General features: G+C 31.2%; 1 protein-coding gene across 1 annotated transcript; it reads left to right on the top strand.

Moving 5' to 3' along the window:
• Window positions 1–6,310: 6,310 nt before the first annotated feature.
• On the top strand, window positions 6,311–12,918 carry LOC134269523 (uncharacterized; the record flags this gene model as incomplete). Its single annotated transcript, XM_062751727.1, has 6 exons — window positions 6,311–6,347; window positions 8,035–8,106; window positions 8,349–8,507; window positions 11,196–11,324; window positions 11,450–11,620; window positions 12,674–12,918. Coding segments are annotated over exons 1-6 (813 nt in total), but the record flags the coding sequence as incomplete, so codon positions are not given.
• Window positions 12,919–12,942: the final 24 nt, after the last annotated feature.

The raw sequence follows: 12,942 nt of genomic DNA, 5'->3' as shown, positions 1-12,942 counted from the left end.
TAAATTGTAAAACATTCAGTCACTAACCGTAATTAAGACTCATGAAAACACCAAAACTGAGGCTCAGACTGCTCCAAGTTTGCAATTTTCTTCTAGTCTTCTGTACATTGTTATTGAAAACAAGGTAAGCAAACTACCGTTTATTCCTCCTATGTTAGAGAGCTATACCAAAGGGAGGTAATTTGAAGCAAAAAAGACAGAAAATTATGGATTTAAATCAGTTATCATATATAAATGCCTTAGTTGCCTGCAGATTTTTTTCTTGATTCTTCTAGGACAAATACTGTTTAATATATATTTTATGTTGATAAGCTTTAATGTGGTTGTAGATTTCTTACAGAGTACTGCAAATTTGCTGTTTTTTAAATCAAAATAAACCTCCAAAAACTAGTTTTATTTATCAAAAGGTGAAGAGAATTTCAATAATCAACAGTTGTTAAAATAGAGTATTTTTAGATAAATAGAATAATAATTTAAAAAGCTTTTATTAATGACTAGTAATAAAAAATATTTGTTTAACCATAAATTCAAGTGTCATGATAAAGTACAAAACACGCTATTTGAAAGGCGCGTGGTTTCCATAGCAACAATGTGAAAAATTATTTTTGGCTTGCTTTTTTCTATTATACCCTTTATTCTGAAAATTTATATATGAGTTTTAACCAAATCTGTTTCTATGCCACTTTCCACATTTTTTAACTAAATGCTCGATGCTTGCTGATTTTGACTCTTAAAAACATAAGATTTAAACAGATGGTAAGTTAGCCTTCTAAAATAGTAGGAATCCGAGTTAAGCATGGTTTTGCAAACAATCTCGATTCATATGTATAAAATTCAAAACATCGGGTAAGGTTTCGTGCGAATGTTTGGAATATTTATTTTACTGACAGGACAGGGGATTCTAGCAGCACATTTTAGGCAAAATAGATGTTTTTTGACTATATTATTTATTGAAAGATATTATTAAACTCCGGAGTATTGTTGATCTCTTTGCTTTTTTGTTTATTAAAGAACATTTCGGTATTTAAAGAAGTCAAGCGATGCCGTGGAGGTGGTGTATGTCTTTGTGTCAGACACTCTTTTATCTTAATGCAATAGTTAATAATAGTTACGTTTAGCAGCGGTTTTGAACTTATCAAATTTAATTTTCTTAAAAAGTCTATATTTCCCGAGAAATAATTTATATGCTTCCTTATCATACCCACAGAGGTAAGTTGACGACTAGAAAGTTACAGCTATCTCGTTTGTCATAAAGTTTGGTTGTTAGATTGCCATAAACGTTTTCCAGGAGAATATCTAAATATGAAACAGATGAGTCAGACCATGGAGACTCTGTGGTATCTTTAACATGTATTTCAAGCTCACCAGAATATATCGTGTCCACGTTAAATTGATAATAACCATTTAGATAACAAGACAATACTTCATACAGTTAATACTAGTACATTAATTGTTGCTTTTAACACGAAAAGGCACATAATGGCCCAGTCTTCGTTCAACTCACCCAGTAAAATATTGCTGTAATATTGACCTGCCGTTAACACCATTCAATCAATTACTCAAGTCATTTTGCTTTTTTACAATTTAAGATTGAGGTTCTGAAATGAAGAAACCCAACATTACTTTAATTGAATTGATTTTGTTTCCAATTAACAACTTTAATGCATCTACATCACCCCTCTAGATGGAAATCACTCATTAATTAGTCTTATTTAATTTGAATTTTTCACACAAAATTAGAGTTTGGGTGTAGGGCCAAGTGTTTATTTTAGTTAATTGTTTTTGATGAGGTTAATATTCATCATGAAATTATATGTGTGGGATTTTTTTTTGAATGTCAAACATAGCATGGGAGAGGAATTGTTTCTTAACTGCCTGCTTATTACTTTATTTAGATTTTAAACATTGAATTTCACATTTTAAATTTCGTATTGCGAATTTCAAATGTGTATTCTGAACGTTCTTTATGTTCTACCCTGTTTCATTTTTTTTTTACGATTACGTACAGAAATTATTTTCCTTATAATATATAGCATATTTATAATTAGTCCACAATATTACCAAAATAACATTTGTTAAGTAAATAAGTGATGTTGATTGATTCTGCCCAGGCAATTTGCGGAAATTGGCAAATATTATGTAAAACTCTTAATAAAAAGCTTTTGTGTACCACGTTCAATATACATTGACTTTTTCTCAAATAATTTCATTATTTAAAAAACATGAAAAAGGAAATCATATTTGAAAAACTGTGAAACATGTAGTTTCAATTAAGCATTGATCCATCTGTTCCATCCACTTTCATGATTTTTTTTAAACAAAAGAGTTCATATTTTATAATTGTTCCTTTAATTAGAAAAGACAATTCTGGCTATTCGCAGCTTGTTTTTGCTTAACCTCTTGTATAAATTATTAAAAACACAATATTGAGTGAAAATGTCATTTTTTGAACGAACAAATGACTAAAACAACTAAAGCTACGGATTACATACTATGATAACTTATACAACAATTAATTGACTTGGCTTAAAACAAAAAATATCGTTAATGACTACTTAAACATACTGACTAGTCACATGCACATGACATAATTCTTCCTAATCATATGACACACAAGAACAGCTCATCCAATAGTATAATGGCAGAAACACATAATAAGCAAAAGTATAGTGCACAAAAAAGCAAATGCACCAAATTATATATATATATATATATATATATATATATATATATATATATATATATATATATATATATATATACGTTCCTCATAAGCAACAAATTACAAGTAAAGAAGTATACCGGTATATAAATTGTAAGAAACACCAATAAAAGTGGCGGAGGGGAAGAGGTGGTTGCTGTAAAATCCCTCGGCTTTTTTTTTTCAATTAGAGCTATATATGGTTTATCTGAGCTAAAAAAATACGAAATAAAATGTAGATTTACCTGATATTTGCTATTTACATATCCCCATGTTTCTATATTTAAACTGACTCTAAACTGTGTCTGTTTGTCTAATTCCGAGTCGGAAATAAGTCGGTCATTTTTTTAAATCTCAAATATCTATAAAATGCAATTGATTTAAATTGTGTAATTTACGGGAAAGTTCTATCTTTATATAAAGTAACAAAACAAATAGAAAGATCATTCTAATTTTAGTAAGTCTGGACTTATCTAATATACGTCACGCCATATATAACTTTAAAACTGGCTATCTCAGTAAATGCAAAAGAAACCTGAAAGGAATAACAACTAGAAAGTCTGCTATTGCAAGCAATAGTGTATGTCGCCCCGAACTGGGCAAGACTTTCTTTTTTTTTCATCACTAAAACAATACCCAATAGCGAAGATTGGACACCCATCAACTCGTTTCAGTCCTTTAAGGTAGATCGCGGGTGTACTGTCTGCCTGAAAACATAGGCTAAAGATTTGTCAGCTAACTCCTCTCGTTTTGAATTTTCCTTTCTGAAATTTTTTTTGAGATTCGTCTGCGTGGTTAGGTTGCAATCGTAATTCAAATGAGCTAATGTTGGTGAAACAGATGACGCTTATTCAATGAAATATATAGTAAAATGTCCCTTTTCTGCCGGTATACGCATTTGAAAACCATACTTATTAAATTAAAACGAAGCAGACGAAATTTTATATTACTTGATACAATGAATGTGAATTAAATTTAGAATCGATTTATTAAAAAAAATTAGTATGTGTTCTCGCTCAATTTCCTCCAAAAAAACTTTAAAGTTTTACAATTTTTCACCAGAAGTAGTATATTGTCATCACGACGTTATATACGTTGGTGCGACGTCATTATTTTCGTATGCCTGCATGACTCAAAAAAATTGAATTAATAATCAACAATGGCAGCAATCGATAATTTGAAAATTTTAAATGCGAATCGCACAACTACAATTACTAATCATTAATATAAGAAAGTCTCATGATGAATGTTCAAAGGACAAGAGAGAACACTTCCGGACAAAATTCTTTATTTTTCACACGCTTCCTTGGCAACGGTAGCCATTTTGAAACTGAATGACCACACAGCAAAACTACAACTAGTGATCGTCTTTTGAAAACAATTTCAGGAAGATTGTCCCAGCCATCTCCGAGAAACAGCCTGGAGAACAAAAACATGCGTACAATCGCAATATGTCGCCCCCCCCCCACTTTGTTCGGGGCGACATTATATAAATGGTGCCTGTTTTGGAGGATAACAGTTAAAACTAACACCCCACCCCAAGGAAAACGACGCGTCAGCGAAGGTTGACAATGATTGTCCGAGGGGTGTCAATTTTAACTGTTACCCTCCAAAACAGGCACCATTTTTTTTTTTATTATACTGAATGTCTTCTCGATTTAGAATGTCAGCAAAAAAATTGTCGATCATCTTTACGTTCACGTTTAGAAAGCTTTCAAACTCCCCGCTACTTTAAAAAAGATTTACTGACCTCTTTATTGTTTATTTGATTCTCTGAGGGTGCTTTATAATCTAAGGTTTCGTTATTTCGGCACTCGCAAGCATGTTTCGTCTGTCGTTTGTTGTTTTCAAGTTTGCTACATCGGACGCAAGCTTTTATTGACGTCAAGCTTATTCAGGTACTTTCAAACGCGCAACTGACGTTTTGAGAATGCTACCGTGAACCGTACGTGCATAATTTCCACGCATGTGACATTACTGTTGTGTTACCCGTTGTCACGTGTGTTGCTAAGGCTGAGGTGATAGAACGGATTATTAAGGTGATTCCACACTCACAATTTTATGGGTTCAAAGTAAAAAAACTGCATTTATTTTCATTTAATATACTTTAAACTTTCCAATTATTGCGAAAAAAGTATAGGTCACCATATTATTTAAGATGCAAAACATAAATAAACAGAAGTGTATGTCAACATAAAAAAAATCGCACATTTTTTGTAAACAGTATTATGAAAATATGTAAAAATTGGTTAAAATGCATAATTCTGATGCTGAGTGTTCCTAAATACTTCCTCCTTGAAAGATACTTTTGAATTGTGAATATCAGGGAAACTATTTTACAATAAAGCAAATGCCTGAATGAAGAGACCTTAGAAGGAGTTATTGCCCTTGTCAACATTTTTTAAAGGTTGAATAATTGATTAAATATAGAAAATATGCATTTTTGAAATTCTTTAACTTAACAATATTTATCATTACACCTATTGTAAAGCATTCTTCCAAGAGATATTGTTCTATTAGGTATGAATTTAAACTAATTACAGTTTTTGCAAAAACCTATGACATCATAGGAGGGTGGAATTATCTTAACTGCGTCCAAACCAATCAGATTTTAGTATTTAACATGAAATTATAATAAAATTAAATGGTAAATTACATAAGTTATGAACAATACAACATTTTGCGTATGAGACAATTTATTTTACCAATTAAGATATGTTAATCCAAATTTTGTATTAGGATCAACTATAAACTAAATTGTTTGGAAATCGAGACTTCAATTTTTCCATCGTCAAGTTCATCATCTATTTAGTAGTATTTCGGAATCATCTTCCTATGTTCTTAACATCTGCCATCGTATTCGAAGTATAGGACTAATGTTTGATCTGACAGGTCAACAAGGGATACACACTCCAGGCTCTATTTAAAGCGCCTTGGCCTACGTCTAAAATATCCAGGGGTCCGTGTTTTCGATCTTGAGATCAATCACTGTTTATCATCTTCAAATTTCACAGGTCTAGTTGTTAGGCATTACAACTGAAACAACTAACTCAAGGTTTAGTTTTTATTACACGTCATTTAGAAAGTTTTGAAAGAATAAAGTGGTGCTTACGCGGTTGTTTATTTAACCCTGACTCAAATACAGATTTTTTTCCTTCAGAAACGAATCATTTTTGTTGTATACTTTCCTGTTGGTAAATAATAGAATATATTGTTTTCAGGGAAGACTTATACTTCCCTCGATTCTTATTAAACAAAGCATTTGACATTCACACTTCTCCCGTAGGGCTGCATACATGTATTTCTGTCCCCTATATGCAAGATAAATAATGTTAGCATGTAAGAAAAAAATATGTCAACATGCAAGATAATTATGTAAGCATGCAAGTTACTAATTTTATCAGAGAATATAACAATTTTAGTATGGGTAAATTTACTTCATTTCACTAACGTCATTATCTGCATGACAACATACAAGATGCAAGATACAAAAAAAATGTTGACAAGCGACTTCTTTACGTTAAAATGCAAGATAATAATGTGCACGTGCAAGATAATTATGTAGACATGCAACATATTAATATTAACAGGCAATATAATTATATAGACATGCGACTTGTTTATGTCAACATGCTAGATTACTATGGTAATATGAAACATGCAATTTATTTATGTTACGACTTACACATTTGACAATATGTACATTGATATGTGTAACAGATTCATAATATGGATAAAAACAAAAAGATTTCGGTGATTAAAAGGAGAGGAAACAGAATGCTGCCGAGGAATAGTGTGATGATTAATTTAAAAAAAGCAAATGGCACAGGAACTATTTCACAGTAGGGGCTGTTTGGAAAAAATAGCATTTTTCTTCGTCATAATTTTATACAGAAACAATTCAAAGAGGTAAAATAAGTGGACAACCATCCACTGTAATCTCTAAAATGTTCCATAATAACTAAAGCCAAAAAGATAAAAATCAGTTGTAAACAAGCAATAAAATCGACTGCATTATTTTCATTTTCTTTACTTCCAACGATATTTATCTTCTGTTGTATTGTCAACTTATTCGTAAGTAGCATTCATCAGTTACAAAAATGTTCGTTACCAGAAAAGGTGCTAGTGTAAAGAATCAGTTGTGAGATATGAACAAGAGATTTTCAGTAAAATAAAAGTTGAATAACTGCTGTAAAACTTGCTTGGTATTTCAAATCATTGTTTAAGCCGAAGGAAAAAACAAGTACATCCTTACGTTTTTTTTAATTCCTCCATTTATGTTTATAATGAGTTATTGGTTAGATTACAATAGTTTAAGTATATACAAATATCAATAATTGAAATAATAATATTGCGAACACCATGGAAATAAATATTATTTATATTTTTTAAAGAGAATTTTCCATTACTATAAAATTATCGATCAGAAAAATACATTAATGTATAAATTATAATTAATAATATCACAGGGATAAATTTATCAGGACGGAAAAGGAAGTATTTTCAGGAAATAGATCAATGCTAGAATTTTCAGCACTATGTCATTACATCGTATAACGTATATCAAATATACTATTCATTCTTTTCTGATTTTTGAAAAGAGTTTTCTTCATAGATTTATAAATTAAAGACATTTTAAACTCTCATGAACTGATGTAGAAAGAACTTGAGGAATACTGAGAGCATTATGGCTATGGATGAATATATGTAATGAATCGAATTTGTGGCACTAAACATAAACCAACTTTTATTCGCGACGACATTATTTTGCGATTTACCTTGGGTAAACTACGCGACAATTAATTTTTGCGATCAAGCCTATTTAGGTTCTTTTGTTAATAGACACATAGACTTTGAGAACCGGTTCGCGTCGGGAAATATTCGCGATGACCAAGCTCTTGCGAACTTCACTTTTATTTCTCGCATGCGAATAAAAGTTGTTTACAGTAGACAGTATCTACTTGAAGTTGAAAGTTTGAGTAAAAAGGAATCTGCAATATTTCAAATGCAGTGAATCCTTTTTAAGATTTTTAAAGTGATTATATTCCGTAGTTTTTATATATTTAAAATAATCTATAAATTAAGGGAATCCTTCGTTCAAATTTTCTGAAATTCAAAAAGATTAAACAACAAACAGCGAAAATTTATGGAATAGTACTAAAGCACTCATACAAAGCTCTGAAAGCCTTTCCTAGCAAAGTATTTATACTACACTTTTAATGCACATTAACTTCAAAGTCTGTTACACGTACATGGTGTTTCTACGTACCATCCACTTGCATTGCAACACAGTGATGATTGAAATGATAGAATTTACTTCCTTCTTGTTCTAGTCATCATAGTGACTGTCTTCTTTTCTGGTTATATCTATTTTGTTGCCATTTTACACATTCATTTGATTAATGGTAAGTTATTTTTCTCTTTTTTAACTTTTAGTGATAATTTTGAGTTACTTTGATTTGACTTTTTACTCAAATTGTTCTTGCAGTATAATTATAACATTTTAAAAATAACATACTAGTAGCTTTGAAAGGATAAACAATGTATATGTCACTCAAAATCGGTTAAATAATACGTATTTATTACTTGAGGAATACAAGAATGTTAAAATGGAGCGATTAAATAACTTAGATCTTACTTTTTACAGCTAAGTACTGTGCGTTTCAATTAGGGAGGAAGTATGGAAACACAAAAAACTGCACTAAACTAGAGCACTGTAAAAAGGCCTTTGATGATAAAACGGGAGCTTGTTTAGGGCCTGAGAACCAGTGTGAACCAGGATGGATGGGACCAGGCTGTCAATATAGTAAGCTCAGACAAATTGACCTTTTGAAATTCTTAAGTGAAAATAAGGAATGGTGATTAATTCATAATGACAGAATAATAATTAATTGTGAACAAAGCAAAACACAGACCCATTGAAATATTAAAGGTGTTAGGTGCCCAGGAGGAGTAAGCGTCCCTTGTTTTCTTGTCAAACCCGCTTTACAGTGCATGCATGTGTTGATCAGGTAGACAAAACTCAAGAAGTAGCTTCAGGTGCATAGGTAGAGACAGCATCTCTTGTGGAACAATCACACTAACAGTACAGAGTACTGGTCAAAATACAGAGTAATTTATAGGCTAAGAGCAAGAGCCACTTAGGGTCTTATTTGGCCCTGAGACTTCTGAAAAATCAGAACCGCTCAGTTTAGATTGCAAATGCAGTATTTATAACTAGGAGTGTTGTTGACCACGTATCTATTAATCATGACGTAATTTTCCCTCTAGTCAATGCATTATGACGTCAAAAATACGTCATTTTCCCCATATCCTGTAAATTCCTTTGAAAATGGCCTATTTTTTCAACATTTCATATAGAGCACAACATCAGATCCAAAATATACAAATGCATAATGAAAGATCTGTTTCTAAAGATAAAAAAAAACATGTTTAATTTTTTGGATCGTAGGCTCTGCTCATATTTTAATTCTTTGCTGAATGGAGTCAAATACACATGGTTTCTGCAAATTTCAAGAAAATTGCAACTTCTCAAAGCCTGTTTTCCAATATCTGGAATCTCAAAAAGAAATTCTATTATAGGAAATTGAAGTACCAAGTCTCTCCTTTATTTCGATATAAGAAATGGTAAAGAGGATAACAGTTCATTAATTGATTTAAGTACAGGGTCATTTTATGCATAAAGTGAACCTAGCTCTTCAGTATGAACACAGCGATATGTTTTATTTATGAACAACCGGATTGTTGAAATCCTAGTGACAACAACGTATTTGTATATATTTAATATTTTTTGTTTTTAAATTAAATTTAATAACGGCTTTAACCATACCATTTCCATGCCAACTGTTGAAATTTATCAGGCATTAACTGGGGGACATTTACTGGACATCAAAGAGAAAAGGCCATCTCCAAACACTAAAATTATATTACAAATTATACCAGGGCCCTCGTACATTTATTTTTATCAGCGTTTTTATTGTCTGTGTAGCGGGCCAATTCCTCACATTCAAGTATACTTATCTAGTTTAAATGGAAAATTTTCATCAATAGGTGTATTACAGCTGACTCCTTTTTTAATTAAATCCCATAAACTGAACAATTCTGCATGAGGCTTAAGATACCAATTAAAATATTCAATCTGCTATTTGTTTTATAAGTTTCGATGGTCCTTGTTAATCATTTTAATTTTATGAAATAAGACATCATTAAAATTCCTCGTTTTGTTGGAAAATGCAGTTGTGGCATTTATCGGGATTATGGCATCAACTTCATTCCTCATGATTAAGTTCAAACTTTTGACTCAACTAAATATTCCTGAACATGTAAACATGTCCTCGTCATGTTTATTCTGCCAACAATGTTCATATATAATTCCAAGCAAATATGGACCAAAGACTTTCACAATAAGTAATACACAGCGGCATGTAATTTGATAATTTTTAACTTTAAATAAGTGATTTTAGAATAACTGCTGGACATACTCACCAGTTTAAATTATTTATGAATTAGGAATGATTGATTCTGAATACTAAAGATTATATATGCATTGCCTGTTAATGCTACCTCCTGCTTAATCGTTTTTTGTCTGACAGGTTTGACGTTATTTGTTAGATCATTGTTTTTGTTGTAAATTTGATGAAGTTCTCCGTATATCTGATTAATACATAGTACCCATGGAGGATCTGGACGATTAACAGGGTATGCTTACTACTCTAAGTCACCTGATTCGACCTTTGGTGTTTTCAGGATATTATTGGCACTGCTCTTGATTGGTTTTTTTCCCTAGATTTGTGAGATTAATAATATTTTGTTATCAATGTATTTTACGTTTTAAAAAATGCCAGATTGAACACATATTCAGGAAATTTCTGGTTTTTATACCTCATGTCTTCTTTACTTATTTATGTCAAAGTTAAGACCCGGATATTTTAAGATACATTAATTGATATATCACCACACAGTTCTGTTTATTTTGTCCCTTATCAAGTTTTTGACAAGAATTTTAAAATCTTATTTTGTTGTTGACATTTTTTGTGACAAATTATAACGGATTTGAAATCCTTCCCTGCAGAAAACGCTTATTACATGTTGTGTTTTTCCTCTTTATCAAAATAATCTGTTACTTTTTAAAAAAAATCTGCTTAATTTAGTACCATGATTGTAATTCCAAGAATATTACAGACTTTTTTATTATATGAGACTAGCCAATAATACTAAATACCAAAAAAAAAGAAAAAAAAAATACAAAAATGCCTATTGCACACATAAAAATCATTCAAACAATGATGTGAATATCAATATTTTAAAGTGAAAATAAAGAAAGGATTGTTCCCCAAATCTCTTGGTGTGTTGCTATGTAAATATTCATTCAAGATATCAAGAAGTTCCTGAAAGACTTCAGTCCAATATGCAATTACAAGTATGATTATCTATAATACGATATACAATTTAAAGGAATATCTTTATTTCCAATGAATTACGTCTTTGTTTCCAGTAAATTTAGCATATAAAAAGAAATCCACCAGGCCAAGTCTTGATGGGAACTTGAGCACATCTGAGGACATCAAACGAATACGGATCGATTTCTATGGAAGTTTTATAATTTCTGCTTTAAATATTCATGGTAATAAATAAATTTTTTATTGCCTTGAAATCTTTTACATGGCTAAATCGTGTAGTTAAAACCAATATCCAACGAATTTGTATGGTAAATATGATTTATTTTTCTTCTGCTTGGATTTTTTACAGCAATTTCGTCAAACAACGTAACCATCAAATCTCTAAATAACGAGACATGTTTCATCGGACCAATTAAAGAAGGCACTCCTCTTGTATTCTGCAGCTATGTTCTGAGAACAAGAATGTTAAATATTTCATTTACACGACAAACAACCGTATCTGAAATAGAAGTTTATGGAGGTTTATTTTTTTTATTTTTATTCTTATATGTTTATTTTGAAAATAAATTCAGACATGAAAATATCCCTTTTTATTGTCAATGTAGCTAAATTATCATACATTTAACTGTTAGATTTTTTTATATATATAAATGGCATATCTTATCACTTATCAATTGCAAACTTCTTTTATTGAAAAAATAGATTTCACAGCCAAAATATTTGATATACGAAAGACGCAGAGGTATTTTCTTAGAATATTCATTTTATATTGACTAAGATCTTTTTCATTATTATTTATTATCTTATTTCTTATTATATTGTTTTGCTTATTAAGGCCCTGTCACACCAAGCTGCGTTCACACAGAGACTTAAGGGCGTTGTTAAATTTTTAAAATCGCCGAGGAATCGCAGGGAAATTGCTCAAAATTCTGTAAAATTTTCACAATGTGAAGATATCATGGCGTCCTTACGGCGACGGACGCGATTCTACAACGATCTCACAGCGTTTTACTGCGTTCCCATGGAAATCTCTTGGTGACTGACTGCGCTTCGGCGTGTTAGGAGTTTTCACCTCGTGTTCACAGCGTTCTCACTGCGCTTGCTGCGTTCACAATACGTTCACAATGTGTTCTATACCCATTGATATATATTCAGAAGGAACATAAAACGTTTTTGTTTAAAGCTTCAAGTTACACGATTAATAGACTCCTAATCATGCCAAAAATATTCTTAATAATGTGCGTTTGATCTAAGAATTCAGTTAGAAAATTTCACATAACAAATTTTTTGCACTAAAGATATGTTTCAAAGACCCTTTTTTTCTACAACAACAAATGAGACTATTGAAATGGTGAATGATTAGACCATAAAAACATTATTTATTACAAGATGTTTTCCTCTTGAGAATTCATTTCAAACATCAGCTGTAGTTCATCAAGTCTAATAAACCACACAAGAAATTTATTTGGATACTATTTTCTCTCATGTTGTACAAGTTCTATGAAAAGCAACTCTAAGACAAGAATTTTGATATTTTTTTTTCGTTTTATTGAGGTAACATTGTTTTTTCAAGGACGGAATGTCGCTTTGTGGAGGAAGACGTCACAGTCATCAGACTACAACAGTGATTACACATCTGACAAAGCAGTGGATGGATGGGACAGCGGAGGAGATTTGTTCAATAACTCGTGCACAATAACATATGAGATAATTGAGCCTAATGGTCCTTATTGGAGTGTTAATCTTGGAAGCCCATATTCAATTATGTCAGTTCGCATAGCAAGTAGAAATAAATTCGGTTTGTTTTTGTTTTATAATGTATTGTCATCTTCTCAGAATTAA

The sequence above is a fragment of the Saccostrea cucullata genome, unplaced genomic scaffold, assembly GCF_032062105.1.
Source record: "Saccostrea cucullata isolate Sc308-1 unplaced genomic scaffold, CSIRO_AGI_Scuc_v1 ctg9080, whole genome shotgun sequence".
Classification (NCBI taxonomy): domain Eukaryota; kingdom Metazoa; phylum Mollusca; class Bivalvia; order Ostreida; family Ostreidae; genus Saccostrea; species Saccostrea cuccullata.
The sequence above is the reverse complement of the archived record's forward strand: the minus strand, read 5'-3'. Positions and strand labels throughout refer to the sequence as shown.